Source organism: Arachis duranensis, chromosome 5, assembly GCF_000817695.3.
Source record: "Arachis duranensis cultivar V14167 chromosome 5, aradu.V14167.gnm2.J7QH, whole genome shotgun sequence".
Lineage (NCBI taxonomy): Eukaryota > Viridiplantae > Streptophyta > Magnoliopsida > Fabales > Fabaceae > Arachis > Arachis duranensis.
The window spans coordinates 22102373-22119066 of NC_029776.3; the positions used below are offsets into that span (position 1 = coordinate 22102373).

Sequence of the window (16694 nt, forward strand, 5' to 3'; positions counted from 1 at the left end):
ATACTCTTGGAGTAGTTTTTCGAAAAGAGCACACTGGTTGTATTTGAGGTTTAGGCATGGGAACTATTCCAACAGTTGTTTTCAAGAACAACACTACAAGAATTAGTCAGATGAATTTAGGTTCTTCAATGATGCTGGCACATCATCTATTTGTGGTCTAAATGTGCAAAAAGAATTGGATACCGTTAAAGCACAATTGCAAGCGCTAGTCTCCTATATTGCTGCTAAAGAAGGGGGTAAAATTCCAGTGTAATTGGCTGGAATATTTCCTACTCAACAAATTTCATAGGTGCAAATATAATTTATGTTCTTAATACCTTAAATTTCATAGGAATGTTTGTTGAAAGCTTAAACTAAATACTGCCCTGAAACAAAATTGATACTCTTGATTAGTGGTTTACATCTTAATAGAGTGTTCAGATTTAGTTAATTCCCAAGACTATATTACATAAATTCAATATTTAAGATCCAAACATGAAAAGAAAAACTTAGTACAGTGTTCAGATTCAATATTAGTGGTTTACATCTTTCTTTGCCTGATTCCACAGCCTGTATATACATATTTGATATCTGCATAACATTAAATAAATTCCTTACCTGTATATAGATATTTGATATCTGCATTATAAAACTTTGATGATTGAATATTTTCAGATTAATAGTTTCAGATTCAATTTTCTATCTTTTATTGTGCTCATAATTATAATTTTGTTGTAGGGATTGGATCAAGAGAGTGAGATTTCTCACCAAGAGAGTTAGGAAGTAGGTCTTCTGGAGCGAACAACAAAGAAGCATGATCTTGCATGATAAAGATTTCATGTATTAAGGATTATATATATATGTTAAGACGAATTATCAAAAAATGTTATCTTTGATGCTTTATTTTTGGATTATGACTTTTGATTTTCGGAGACCATGTATGTATGAATTAAAAATCTTGTTATGATGTTTGATTTAAGGTTATGCCTTTTGGTTATTATGAGATTTTAAAGTATGAGTTCTAAAAATGTCATTTTAAATAGGCAGTTTTAATCTCATTCTAAAAAGTATAAAATTGTCATCATATTTAGATAAAAACGATGGCTAAAAGTCGCCATTTTAAACAAAAACGGTCCATTATATCCTAGTAAAAACGGCGGTTAGAAAATGCCATTTTAAATGAAAAGGATGACATTAAACCCTGGTAAAAATGCCATTTTAAACGAAAAAGAATGCCATTAGACACAGGTAAAAATGACAGTTAGAAATGCCATTTTTAAACAAAAAGGTTGCCATTAAATCCAGGTAAAAACGACGGTTAGAAATCGCCATTTTAAACGAGAATGATGTCATTAAATCCTGGTAAAAAGGCAGCTAAAAACCGCCATTTTAAACAACAATAAATCGCCGTTTTATTTGGTTAAAATAACGGCTAAAAACTGTCATTTTAATCTTTACAAAACCGTCGTATTATTCACAGGTAATTGTGACGGTTTTTTAAAAACCGTCATAATAACCAAAATGGCGCCTAGAAAATTGAAATAATTTAAAGTTTTGATCAATATTATGAACTAAAAGAAAATTTATTTATTTATTTATAATTTTAAATTAAAGTGTTTAACTACAAATAATTTGTAATTTGAAAAAAAATAAATAGTATTTTTGAAGTTAATTATATTAGGTTAAATTTGGTTTTAAATTAAAACTCTACTCAAACCCTATATTCCTAATTCTAAACCCTAATTCCTAATTCACTAATCCTAACTCCAATTTTTAAAATACACACACGTATACATAACTCCTACACCTGTTTGCGCCTTAGTGAGCCACGCTTACCTCTTCTTCACCATTCACTAACCCATCGCCAACCTCTCATCCCATATACACACCATACACAAACTGAAGAATACTCAGAAAGAAAGAAAACGGGGAAGAGAGAGAGAGAGAGAGAGAGAGAGAGAGAGAGAGAGAGAGAGAGAGAGATCCGAGAGAGCAGCAGAGACTGGGAACAGAGGAAGAAGAGAGGAAGGAGGGTCGCGAGCTGTGCCGCTCCCTGCGCTGATTGTCGTCGCCACCACCGAATCATTGCGCTGCCACGCCGCCACCACCGTCGGGCTGCTGTGCTGCCATCGACACGGTTCAGAGAGGAAGGAAGTGCTATTATGAGGAAGGGAGTAGGAGCCCGTCGCGCTCGCTGCAAGCCCGTCGTCCGTGCCTTGTCGCTGCGCTGGAGTCATCACCGCCAATGCTGAGCACCGCCGTTGCCGCCTTTGATGAAAGCCACCACCATAGCTGGGAGGAACGGAATAGGGGAGAGGTGGTTTTGTTGATGTTGTGGCAGAGAAGGAGCATGAGATGTGTGAGAGAGAGTGACGCATAGAGGAGAGACCATTCCTCTGCCGCCGCTGGTCGCTGCCATCATTAATGGTGAGTCAATTAAGCCCTAGCCATGAGAACCACCACCTCTGAACCCTTATTGCTCTGTAAAATACCCTGTATTTGCCTCTGATGTTCTTGCCTATATTGTGTTTGTTGCGGTTTGTCTCAATTGGAGTCACTGGTGAAGGTGTTGCTACTGTCGAAAGCCAACACCAGGGTTGTTACTGGTTCTGATTCTATTATCTTGGTACTGGTCTGATCTTTCTCTTGGGCATGATCCATTTGGACGTTCTGTTTTGTCATTGCTATAGTTGTCATATTCGTGTTTTAATTCAATTTTAGTTTTTGCTTTGTCTTGAATTCCTAGGGTTGTTTCTACCCTTGATCACACATTAGATTCAAAATTCTTATTGTGCTGCAACCATCATCATCGCTACGAAATTAATGTTGTTGTTGCTCCAGTTGATGCGGCTGTCATTGTCCTTGGTTGCATTAGGATTATCACTGCTGAAATTAGAAAAAAAAATAAGGGTTGTATCGTTCAAATTACGCAATTGCGACATTAAAGTAGGGGATATTTTTTAAATTAATATTTTAAATTTGAATGCCTAAGGAGTTTACTAGATTATTGCAAATATAGGAATGCTTGATATGTGAATGGATTTTGGATGTGGATTGAATGTATGACTGGTTATATCTCTTGTTGGAATAAGTTTGAATGATAACTTAAGGATGCTTGGCAATGCTGATTTTGTTTTTAATATTGATTTTGAGTTAAGACCATGCTTGTGATTGAATTGTTGGAAATTCTGATTCCAATTGATTAGGTCATATTGGTGGTTATTGAATTGTTTATTTGATGAGGTTGTGATTGTTGTTAATGTTGATTTATGATTAGTTAGAATTGACTTTGATTTTTATTAAAATAAAATTGTAACTTTGCTAATGAGTAAATGACTTTAAAATAACTAGAATTATGAAAGACTGATTTTTGAATAGTAGTTACGAATTCTTGAAGTTGGACAGGTTTACTTCTAAAAGAATGATAGTCGTTAAATTGGTTTATGATAAGTTGTTTATTGAGAATCTATTGCTATGATAGCTGCTGATGAAAAGGGCTGGTATTTTATTGAGAAAGAGGGAACCCGAAAAGGTGGCTAAGTCCGAGTTTTAGACGAAGTGTTGCTGAAATTTTTTATAAAATTTGGAAATTTATTTGAAATTCTATTTTAAAAGATTTGATTGTGGAAAATTAAATTATTTGAGATTTATTTAGTTAAGAAAAGATTTATTGTATTTTGAATTCGATTTATTAAGAAGAGTATAATGTTTTAAATCCAATCTTTTGAGGAGAGATTTTGTTTTAAGTTACGATATGAGTTTGGTTTGTTAAGACAGAGAAAGAAAGAAAAAAGAGAACACGACACGTCTGTTATGAAACGATTAAGAGGTCACGAGAAGGTGACGAAAAGTAACTAGTTGTGGTGTCGATGTGAAAATGTTAAGTCATGGGATTTATATGTGAACGATTGTGTGGCATCCAGGAGAAAGGGACACATGCTTCAGCTGGAGAATCAGCGCCTACAAATGTTTGGGATCTTGTAGAGGTTATGCCGCTGGAATGCCTTATTTGACTTGCAAGTCGGATTGCATCGGGTGTGGGTCGAAACCGACAAATGAGCTCATTACCTGCGTTAGGGATTAGACATGCATCATGTTGTTTTCACATTTGCATTTGATTGTGTTTGCTTATCTTATTTCTCTGTGATTGTGCTATTTTGTCTTATTGCAATTTGTTGGTGTGTTGATTTGTTTCTTGTGCTATTAGTTGGCGTATTGAGGTGACTGAGCACTGAGATTGTGATTGAGATTTCTTTTAAGTTTGGAAAGATAAGGAAGGTAATTAATTATATGAAGTAAGTATAAAAAGTATTTCCAAAGGTTTAACAAAATAGTTTTATTGAGTAAGTTAACTATTTGTATTATATCCATTACTTTTACGGCATTCTCATTCCCTACTGAAAATATGTGGTTTGTTCTCATTCCAAAATCTTTCACTCTTTCAGTGACACAGGTTCGAAGACTCAGTTTGAAATTGCGGGCAGTTATTAGTCTTATTAGAGTTAAGTCTATGTATTGAGTTGCTTTCATAGAATTCCCTCGCCTTGTTATTTAAGATTTTATTTTATACAGAGGGATATGAATTGTATTTGAGTTTCATTTGAATTCTTTCGTATAATATTTATTATTATTAATAATTATGTGATTATTATTACTTGGTATTCTCCGATATATAATTTTTATTAATAGAAACAAAATTTTCTGCATTTTCTTAAAAATTGAAGCGCGATATCGAACTAAAGGCTCAATATTCAATAGTAAATAAGAAAATTGGGTTAGTAACGCCTCACTTTTGGTACAATCATGACGTGCTAAAATTAGGGTGTTACACAAACCACCGTAATTTCCAAAAAAAATCGTCATTTTAACCTTTTTTTGTAGTGGACCATCTTCTAATTAGACTTTTGTTCTTAATTTGCAAGAATAGATTCATAATTTTAACGAAGAGCTTTTTTAGCATGTTATTCAACAGATAGATGAGCATATTAGTAAATTGTTAGATACATATTTGTCTTATTTAAAAAACACTCGTAAAAAATTAAAGAACTTAGAAGGAACAGATGAAAAAGTTAAAAAAGAATAGTTGAAATAGAAGAGATAAAATAAGGCTTATGTTAACTATTACAAAAAAAAAAAAGTATTGATAAATTATTACTGGCGGTCACTGAAAATTTATTTGTAATAACGAAGACCAAGTCTGTAAATTCGTTTGTAATAATATGTAATTTTCTAGTAGTAAGTTATAGTTTCTATCATCAAACCTTAGCTTTATTACTACACATTCAAAATAATAAGATAGTGCACAAAATACTTTTAAACACATTCAAAATTCATACAAGCTCATCTACATATAAAAATTATCTAACAATCACATAAATAAAAAAAAATTGAAATAGAAAAAATCATATATACTATTAAAACTGAAGAAATTGATTTTGATATTATTATTTTAATTTAATTTGATTAAAATTTAATTTTAATTTGTTATTTTTATTTTATTAAATTTAAATTTTTTAATTTTAAAGAGATATATTTTAAATTTTAAATATATAAAAAAATTTAAAATATTATATTTAAAAGAATTATTATAATTAAAATATTAACATCTTAATTATTATGTTTTTATAAAAATATCTGTCCATTAATAAACTATTTTAATAATATTTATTATTGAAAATGTCTTAGAATCAACAATTTTATTAAAATTTGACTAACAGGTAATCAAAAAGAAAAATATGAATAATTTTATATTATTAAATATAATCTTACATCATTAAAAATATTAATAATAATTAATTAATGACTATAAATTACAAAACCTACTAATATCTTGACACTATTTTTAAAAAAGAATAACACACACATCCCTCCAAAACCAAACAATATATTAATTGTTTGTTTCCTCCACTATATAAGCACTATCCTAGTTCCCTGTATGAAGCACAACACCAACCAGAAATTATTCCTAGTATTCTCACTCCTAATAGTATAGTATAGTGAAGAGATTAAGCAATTAAGGGAATATGAAGAGGAACAGAAGCTTCTGTCAACTATTTTTGCTCTCCTTTTTGGTGATTGTGATAACTATTATCACCTTCTCTATAATCTCAGTAGAAGCAAGGAAGAACAATCATCGCCAAAACATGATTAACAAAAGACTCCCCAAACGTCACACAAGAGGGAGAGCCACATCACCATCGCCATCTCCGTCGCCGTCTCCACCAATGTCCACCAACACTTTTGACATTATGTCCTTTGGGGCAAAGGGCAATGGAATTTCTGATGATTCACAGGTTAATTAATTAAGCACCAAAAGCATACATATCATTGTATTAATTCATAGTTGAAATTCTTCCAATTAATATATAAGTAACCAACTTGGTTCAGAATTAAACAGGCACTTGTAGTTGCATGGAGAAGTGCATGCAAAGTTGGTGGTGCTACAGTTTTAGTTCCATCTAAACTCAAATTCTTTCTCAAACCCCTCACTTTACAAGGCCCTTGTATGCCAGATCTCACTCTTCAGGTTTGCTTTAATTTAACATATTTAACTTAAGAAGACATTCTCATATAGAGTAAAAGAATAAGAATTACATATTTTGTGGATCTATCTTCTTTTTTTTTTAATGGGTACCACAATAGAATTTCTGTATCCTATGTATAATATGAATCTGTATGTGTGTATAATCTTTTAAAACTTTAACTTATGTGAGGTTAATTAATGGGAATACAAAACTCTTTTCTTTATTAACAGATTGATGGAACTCTAGTGGCTCCAGAAGAGGCATCTTCATGGCCAAAATCAAGTTTATATCAGTGGATAAATTTCAAATGGCTACAGAACTTCACACTCAAAGGATCTGGAACTCTTGATGGCCAAGGCTCTAATTGGTGGACTACTTCCTCCTCTTCAGAACCTTATAATTATGAGACCCAGGTAATAAAGAATCTAATGTTGATGCACTGTTAGTGTAAAATAGTTTTATACGTACATCTAATTATATAACGTTATATTAGTAAAAATAATTGACTTTCATATTAACTGCGTAAATAGTCATCTAAAAGAATGAATATGATTGCACGACTGTATAAAATACTTTACATTGTCACCAAAATTAAACTCAGTAATAAAAAAACATATTCAGTTGGGTTATTTTTGATAAGGTAGAAACTCGTATGCTCATGTATTTATGTCAAATTGATAATTGAAAATCGTCAAATAATTTGATATGTTTGACTAAATCGCTATTTAATGACTTTTAACTATTAATAAATAAAAACATATTCAGTTGGAATTATTTATGATAAGATAGAGACTCATATGCTCTGTATATTTATATAAAATTGATAATTAAGAATCATCAAATAATTTGATTATTTAATATATTTGACTAAATCCTTTTTTAATGGCTTCTAACTATTAATTTCATATAAAAATATTTGTACAAGAGTTTTCGCCTTCTGATAAATAAAATGAATGAAAATAATAGTAAGGAAATCAAATTTCTCACCTTTCTTTCTCTGAATTGAATTCTTGCAGAAGAGCTACTCTAAACACATTCCATACATGAAGCCAACTGTAAGATTTTTCTTTCCTAAATCCTAACACACCATAACATGCATGTTATTAATTAATTCTTGTTTTTGACATTATTGTTCATGATACAAGGCTGTGAGATTCTATTCTAGCAACCATATAACAGTTCGTGATATCAGAATCATAAACAGTCCCTTATGCCATCTAAAATTTGATAACTCAAAGGGGATTCAAGTTTCCAACATTACAATTTCTTCCCCACAGAATAGCCCTAACACTGATGGAATTCACTTGCAGAACACACACGATGTGCAAATTCAGCACTCTGATATTCAAACTGGTAAGCCACCCATAATAAATAATGTAAGTTTAGTTTAATTATTCTAAGTGACTTTGTAATATATATGTATGTACCTTGGTAAAGGCAGAATCTTGGTAAATTATTAAATCATTGCAAGAATAGTGCAGTTCCCACTTTCAAAAAGCAACAATGCCTAAGAGACTTTTTTTTTTCCTCCAAATTTTTAATTAACTTTAAACGGTAAACTGTCACCACAACTAACTTTTGAAACGTGCACCATGAAAAGATATAATAATAAATTAATAATAACTGAACTATAACTTTTGTAGCACTGTGTGTGCATATATAGTAGGTGTATATCCAACTGAAACCAGACTACTATATTTTATATTTTACATTATATATATTAAAAAATATAATAGTTGCTATTTTTTTATGTTATTCATTGATATCAGGAGATGACTGTGTATCCATCCAAACCGGTTGCTCTAAGGTTCATGTCCACCATATTATGTGTGGCCCCGGCCATGGTATAAGGTAATAAGAACATATTATTATTATTGGAGAGAAAATTCCACTCTCCTCCCCTACGAGATGCTAAAATGACACTCCCATTCCCTCTATTTTATAAATGTATATTCTCTTCCTTTCTAACTTTTAAAAAAGCTCATCTTTAATTCATTTTAAATTTTTTGTGATAACTAATGTTAACTTTATCCATTTTTTAAGAAAAAATAAATTATTTTTTGAAAAAATACCCATTAACAAAAATTTTAATTTTTATTATTAAATTTTGCTTACCAAATTTTTCTTTAATAAATTATTCTTTTATTGATTAAATTGTATTTTTATTAAAATATTTTCAAAAAATTAATAATTAAATTATTTTTTTTAAGATACCTAGCCTTCAATAATTTTTTAATTATTAAATTGTGATTTCATTAAAATTTTTGTTAATAATTATTTTTATAGTTACTATTAATTTTTTATATCAATATATATTATTTTAACATTAAATAAAAAAATCTTACCATTGTTAATATGTATAACAATTAATATATATTGATATTGAAAAATAATCTTACTAAAATTTTTAATTTAATGTTAAAATAATATATATAAATCGAAAAATTAATAGTAAAATATAAAAAAATTGTTAACAAAATTTTTGATAAAATTATAATTTAATAATTAAAAAAATTATTGAAGGGTATTTTAAAAAATATAATTATTAATTTTTTTTAAAAATACAATTTAATCAATAAAAGAATAATTTATTAAAGAATATTTTAGTAAGTAAAATTTAATGATAAAAAATAAAATTTTTGCTAATGGATATTTTTTTTAAAAATATTTTTTTCTTAAAAAATAGATAAAGTTAACATTAGTTAACACAAAAAGTTTAAAATGGATTAAAGAGGAGGTTTTTTAAAAGTTAGAAGGGAGGAAAATGTACATTTATAAAATAGAGGGGAGGGGAGTGTCATTTTAACATCTCACAGGGGAGGGGAGTGGAATTTTCCTTTTTTATTGTGTTTTCTATCTGACATCATAGTTGAGGATATCTCAATGAAAAATACTCTATATGGAGCAAGGATCAAAACATGGCAGGTATTAATATAAATAACCTAAGGGCATGGGGAAATGCCAAAAAATAATCATGAAATTTTATTTACATGCAATTTATAATATAAGTTCTGATGTGAAGTTTGATACCCTACAATTACTAATTGATACAAAAAAAATTTATCAACAATATAAAAAACTGTTTCTTTCCTTCCCTTTTTTTTAATAAAAGCAATTTTAAGGTATCAAACTTTACATTTTAAAAGTAAAAAATGATAATGTTACTTCTAAATCAATAACATCCTTTGTTTTTAATTACAATTATTTTTTTAACTTATTTTTAATTTATATTTGTCATATATCAATATTTTCTGATACTTTTATATTATATCTATAAAATATTATAGATAGTTTTAGAAAAAGGTAAAATAATATTATTAAGAGAAAATAGTGTTTATCAATTTGGGTAACATGCATTATCATCCCCTTTAAAAGTTTACAGCAGAAATTGCACGTAAGTAAAAGTGCATGGGGTTATTTATTACATATTCCCATTACATGACTCCAATTATTCCAATTAATTTTTTTTAATTATAGGGTGGGAATGGTATGGTTAAAAATGTGAGATTCTCAAGAATCCAAGTGTATGATGTTATGTATCCAATAATGATAGACCAATACTATTGTGACAAGCATGCGTGTAAGAACGAAACAGAAGCAGTGGTGATTTCAGGTGTTAAGTTCAAGCAAATAAGTGGGACTTATGGGGTGCAACCTATCCATCTAGCGTGCAGCAACTCCTTACCATGCACCGACGTTGACTTAATTGACATTCAACTTAGATCCTCTATTAAGTACCAAGGTTTATTACAGCAAGCTGTGTGTTGGAACTCTTATGGAACTTCTCAAGGACCTTTGCTACCTTCAAGCATTCATTATTGCTTAAGAAGTGGTGGTGGATCAATCAAGAGGATAGCAAGGTCACATGAGACTTTATGTTACTAAGTAAATGTACTGGCTTTCATTCCCTCCTACAAATAATTTTTAACTGTGTGGGAAGGTGCATGGTGTTGATGTAATTAGTTTGTTTTAATTGACAGTGCACTAAGATATATGGATCCTTAAAAGTTTATAACTATTTATATAAAACAAAATCCCCTATACCTAGCTGGCAAGCTTATACAAGAAACACATCTAGAGGTAAATTTTACATTCAATTTTACCTCTAAACCAAATATAGGAAAATTCTATAGTAATTATTTAATTTATCTAAAAAGTGGAAAGGGCAAAAATAAAATTCTATTTTTTACTTTTTATTTTTTTATTAAATAGTTAAAAAATTAAGCACAATAAAAGATATCTATTACTCTAAACATACCTTAAAGATATCTTTTTCCACCAAAACTAGGTCCACACAATTATTCATAAATATAGCTTTTCCTTCTTAAATTTTTAACTTTGTTATGATACCTGCTCTATTTTCTTTTTATTCTATCTTGTTTCACTAATCATTCCAGAACAAAATAATTCGAATAAAAAAAAAAATTTGTACTCCTTCAAACACCTTAGCTTGTTTAAGACTTATAATAGAAAGATACTATTTATCAACCGGGTTTCATTAATTTGTACATCTAGAATTCAATTTTCTTTTTTATTTCTCTTTGTTCGTTTTTTTTTTCTGAATTATTAATATAAAAAAATGGTTTTTCAGGGGATGTGAAGAAAAAAGGGTAGAAAACATGAAGCTAACCAAACTCCAAATAGAACAAGTAGTAGTGGATAAACAAATAAGGTTGCTGAACAATGTTGTGACTAATGTTCAGCCTATGTATAAAGCAAATTAAACATGGATCACTTTGATCTGCAACATTTTCTTTTCTCAAACTCAAATCACGTTTTTAGAAATATCTGAAGTTGAAATGCTTTTGCTACAATTCTCTTGTTTAGTTGAATTTAAATATTTTTATTTGTTTGTTTATTATTTAAATATAATAAAAATTATTCTTTTAAAAAAATTTTACGAAAAATTCTTCTCAATCTCTATTATATAAGTAATATATAATAAATAATAAATATACACACTTGTCTATTATTTTTAGGAGTGCACATGTTCCCACTCGATTCGAAGACTCGGTTTAGTCTCGAACATTTTGAAAGACTAATTTAATATGATTTTACCAGATCTAGAATCGAATAAGGGTCTAAAAAATATAGATCCGATTATTATTTAAGGTCGGATCCGGATTAAGATGAATCCGGTTTCACCCGATCCATGTTCACCCTAAGAAGATTAAAAAAGGTATATATGTTTAAATTAGGTGAATCCTACCCAACCCTCTCTAAATTAAAAGATAAGTTATCCCTTGTGACTTGTCTTTTTATTATTAAATAAAATAAAATGAATTAACTTATTATGGTTAATTTTAACTTTTAATCTAAACTAAATTTTGTTAACCTAATTAACTAACTATGGTATAACTTTTTTATAAATTATAAAAATAATTAGAAAAGTTCAATTATTTTTTATAACCTAATTTTATATTTTATTATTTTTTTTAAAATTAAGAAAGTAAGAGAGAGAAAATTTTGAAAATTTTAAATTTTTTGTCTCTTAAATTTTTTTATTTATTCTTTGTCTTTTGATACTTTTTGTATTTTGCGATTGAAATTGATTAATAAATGTATAATTTAAAAAAATAAAAAATTATAAAATTAAACTTTTTTTAATAGTTTTTATAATTTAAAAAATTTATATCATGATTAATTAATGAAATTAATAAATTTAAGTTGGATTAAAGTTAAAGTTAATTATGATAAGTCAGTTAATTTATTTTCAATTAATAATAAGAAGATATATCATAAAGAGTAACTTGTTTTTTAATTTAAAAAGAGTTAAATAGTATTCACCTAATTAAAAGTTGATACATTATAAAAGATAAATTATATGTTATTTTAGAAAAAGTTTGATAGAATTTTTTTTATTGGAATATTCTTACAGAAAAGCACAAGAAGGTAAGACATTAATTTGGATCATACGTTGACCTCCTCACACGGTTTCTTCCCTTTTCATGATCATATGATATAATGCATTCCATGCAACTAACATTCCATTTTCACACTTCATTTTTCTTTCCTTAGTTTTGTCTCTTTCTCCCACACACTTTTATTCATTCTCGCTCACTTTGTAGCTTTAGTTTCCAATTACACACTCACTAATATTTCTATTCATATCTTCCAACAACAAAATAAAAAGCTACCAACAAATTTAAGTGTCCAAGTTCCAAATTCAATGCCTTCTTCTTCTTCTTCATCGTTTCTTATTGTCTTGCTTTGTTGTTACCATGCACTTATTACCATTATCCCTTGCGCACTTGGTGACCCAAGAACGACAGAGGCAGCGCTATTGTGCTCCAACATAATTATATCCCCACCTGTTCGCCGAGATTTCATATCAAACTTCTGGGATGCCTTGAGCTCCATGACCCCTCTTGTTTCTAACAAAAAATTTGCAGCTCTTCACAAAGGCTCTCAAAATGCCACTGTCTATGCTTTTAGTGAGTGTATGAAAGATCTCTCTAAACCAGATTGTGATGTTTGCTTCTCTGAATCCAAAACAAAGATCTTAAGGTATATAGCAGCACACATTTACTCACTTATTTAATTTGTGACTAATTTTACATAAGGTGCTGTATTTTATTGTAATTTAGAGAAAATATATATAAGGAACTAACTTTTAGTTAGCCAATTATCTTTTATGATCTAGAATTTAAAGATAAACAATAAAAAAAAAAAAGATGGAAACTCAGGTGCAGTCGACTTCACGTGAAGTTGATAACTAAGAGCCGTTAGATGATTTGACTGATTTAACTAAATTTTCATTTAATAGCTCTCAGTTATCAACTTCATGTGAAGTCGACTGCACATGAGTTTTCACCTAAAAAAACAGGCTGATATTAGCCGGAAAAAATTGGCTTTCTAACATTATTCTTGTATTTAATACTTGTATTTGTATTTATGCGATATAGATGCTCGCCGTTTCAGAGAGGCACTATTGGTGGAAGACTCTTCCTTGATGGGTGCTACATGAGGTATGATCATAAAAATTTCTTCAATGATAGTAGTGTTAGTGGTGAAGATAAAACTGTGTGTGGAACCAAGGATTTTGGTGGGGATAGGAGTGTTTACAAGGCTAATGCTATGGAACTGGTGAGGAATTTGAGCTTGGAAGCACAAAAGAAAAATAATGTTTGGTTCTTCCATGCTGGGTCTGTGAATCATAGGAATGTGAGTGTTTATGGTTTGGCTCAGTGCTGGAAATTTGTGAATGAAAGTGGATGCAAGACATGTTTGGATGAAGCTGTTACTAGGATTGAATCATGTGCTTCAAAAGAAGAAGGAAGAGTGTTGAGTGTTGGTTGTTACTTGAGGTATTCAAATGACAAGTTCTATAATGATAATTCAAGCAATGTTGTTGTCCCTTTCGGAAAACAAGGTTAGTTTTCAGTCTGATTTTCTCCAATTTTCTTTGTTTGATTTACAAAAGTATTATGCAGACTAAAAATCAGCATGCACATATTATTTAATTCATTTTTAATATATATTTTATATTTCAACATGTATTACTGTTTTTTTAGGACATAGTAACCTTCCTCTGATTGTGGCTGCATCATCTTCTTCCTTGGCTCTGCTACTGATCGTTGTAACGGTTACTTTCTTTGTAAGAATGAATATATTGAAGCAGAGAAGAGGTATCAGTAGGTTGATATTTTAAGACTATCACAAATTCTTCAAAGCTTCAATTACTAAAATTCATTGTAATATTTTGATGTTGTTTTCTCACTTCAGAAAGAAGAAAGTTTGGTGCGCTTTTGGAAACAGTGAACCAATCTAAACTAAATATGTCATATGAAGTTCTTGAACAAGCAACAAATTACTTCAATGATTCCAATAAGCTAGGAGAAGGAGGAACAGGTTCAGTTTACAAAGTAAATTCTGATCTTACATATAGTCATTTTGTTTCTGAAGTGAAATTCAATTCGACTCTTTTATTTTGTAAAATATAATACTAAACACCAATTTAAATATAATATAATACTAATTTTATTTAGACAAAAATTTAGGAAAGTTAAGTGTAATTAATTAGTCCATATAACATTTACCAGAAAATTTGTATATGAATGTTTTGTAGGGAGTTCTGCCAGATGGAAAGATTGTGGCCATAAAAAGGCTTAGCTTCATCACAACACAATGGGCAGATCATTTTTTCAATGAGGTGAATTTGATAAGTGGGATTCAACACAAAAATCTTGTGAAGCTTTTAGGGTGCAGCATTACAGGACCTGAAAGCCTTCTTGTTTATGAATATGTACCTAATGGGAGCCTCTCTGATCACTTCTGTGGTTTGTATTTTACTTACATTAATGTATTTGACATTGTTTTTGTTATATATTTTTTAAATATAATTTCGATGTAGTGTCAATATAAAGTAATTTTACACGTATATCTAATCACGTTACAGCAAAAGTAACTACTTAATAGTCATCCAAAAAATCGAATGTGGTTGGCGACTGTGTAAAATATTTTATGCATCAAAATTAAACTATTTTCTTTTTGTTTAAATTACAATTATTTTGAAACGAATGAGTATTAACATTTTTATTTAGATTAGCTAATTACGTGTTCAATGTGATATGCTCCTCTAGTTAGAAAGAAATCTGAAGGGTTGAATTGGGAAGTGAGGCATAAGATCTTGTTAGGAACTGCAGAGGGCTTGGCCTATCTTCATGAGGAATCACAAATGAGAATCATTCATAGAGATATAAAATTGGGAAATGTTCTACTTGATGAAAACTTCACACCCAAGATTGCTGATTTTGGACTTGTTAGATTGTTCCCTGAAGACAATTCTCACCTTAGCACAACCATTGCTGGTACACTGTAAGTATATGATTTTTTACAAAACATTTCAAGTATTTAGACAAATTCTCTTACAATGATGTCATTTTCATATGCATAGGGGTTACATGGCACCAGAGTATGTAATTCTTGGGAAGTTAACTGAGAAAGCAGATGTCTACAGTTTCGGAGTGTTAGCCATTGAAATTGTATCAGGAAAAAAAATTAGGTCAATTGTTCAAAATTCAATCTCCCTTCTACATGAGGTAATAATCTCACATTGTAAAATTAGCACAATTTGCCCCTTTCTTTAATTACTTATTAGTTTTATCACAAGGTGAAACCTCATTTACAATTGTTTTCATGTGAAGTTGATAGTTAAAAATCATTCCATAGCAATTTATTCAAACATGTCAAATCATCTGACTATTCTTAACTATTAATTTCATCTGAGAACAATTACACGTAAGTCTTCGCCTTATCACAATACATTTGATAGGATGATGACAGTTTTTTGTTCTCCCAAACTGTACAATATGCAAGGTTTGGAGCCTGTATGAAACAAAGAAGCTATGTGAAATAGTTGATCTAAGCCTAGAGGGAAATTACCCTGCAGAGGAAGCATGTAAACTCCTTAAGATAGGGTTGCTTTGTGCACAAGCTTCTCCAGAGCTGAGACCATCAATGTCACAAGTTGTGAAAATGATTAAGGACAACAATCAGGAACAGATTTCTGAACCAACGCAGCCACCATTTCTAAACCGTTGCAGCGGCGAATTCAGCAGATCTATTTTAGATGCTGAAGATAGTTTTAATGCTGGATCCTATGCTCATCATCACTCTTCAGTCTATAACACGAGTGAAAATCTGATTCAACCTTTGTACATTTCAAATCGGAGTTCAGAATATTTTAGTGCATGAAACCTTTAATTATGCCCATAATACATGAATTTCCATGTAAATTTTTGTTGTATGATTCCTTTTTTTTATACCTTCTCTTTTTTTTATTGAGATTGTGGAATTGGGGTGTTTCGAAGGTTTTAATCCAATACTTACTCTGTATATATATTTGTTTTGGCATCAAATATTATATAGTAGGAAACTCATTATTTCATATCTATTAGTTCTTGAAAATAAGGTATCTAACGAGTATGTTATATACTTATTCTAATAAATATATATAAATGATGAGTAACTAGTATTTTTGCCCATAATATTATTACGGGAATATTATTACGGGAATATAAATTTTTTAAGATTACGTTAGCTTTATTCTAACATTATAAATTATGGCACAAAAAATTTATAAAATCAAACTACTCTTACAAAAAAGTCGTAGAAAATAAAAGTTTTCGTCAGTTAAGAAAACCAGAATCTATATAGATAAAAAAATCAAATAATAAGCCTTTTAGTTAT

General features: G+C 29.7%; 2 protein-coding genes across 2 annotated transcripts; both read left to right on the forward strand.

Moving 5' to 3' along the window:
- Positions 1-5945: 5945 nt before the first annotated feature.
- On the forward strand, positions 5946-10388 carry LOC107488751 (polygalacturonase At1g48100). The gene is made up of 8 exons (XM_016109516.3): positions 5946-6272; positions 6377-6505; positions 6734-6916; positions 7520-7558; positions 7649-7856; positions 8273-8354; positions 9299-9428; positions 9981-10388. Exons 1-8 carry the CDS (start codon positions 6003-6005, stop codon positions 10386-10388), a joined length of 1449 nt encoding a protein of 482 aa, XP_015965002.1. The 5' UTR covers positions 5946-6002.
- Positions 10389-12573: 2185 nt separating this feature from the next.
- LOC107488810 (cysteine-rich receptor-like protein kinase 3) lies at positions 12574-16351 on the forward strand. The gene is made up of 8 exons (XM_016109586.3): positions 12574-13010; positions 13409-13875; positions 14018-14131; positions 14229-14368; positions 14572-14782; positions 15086-15320; positions 15400-15544; positions 15822-16351. Exons 1-8 carry the CDS (start codon positions 12673-12675, stop codon positions 16197-16199), a joined length of 2028 nt encoding a protein of 675 aa, XP_015965072.1. The 5' UTR covers positions 12574-12672; the 3' UTR covers positions 16200-16351.
- Positions 16352-16694: the final 343 nt, after the last annotated feature.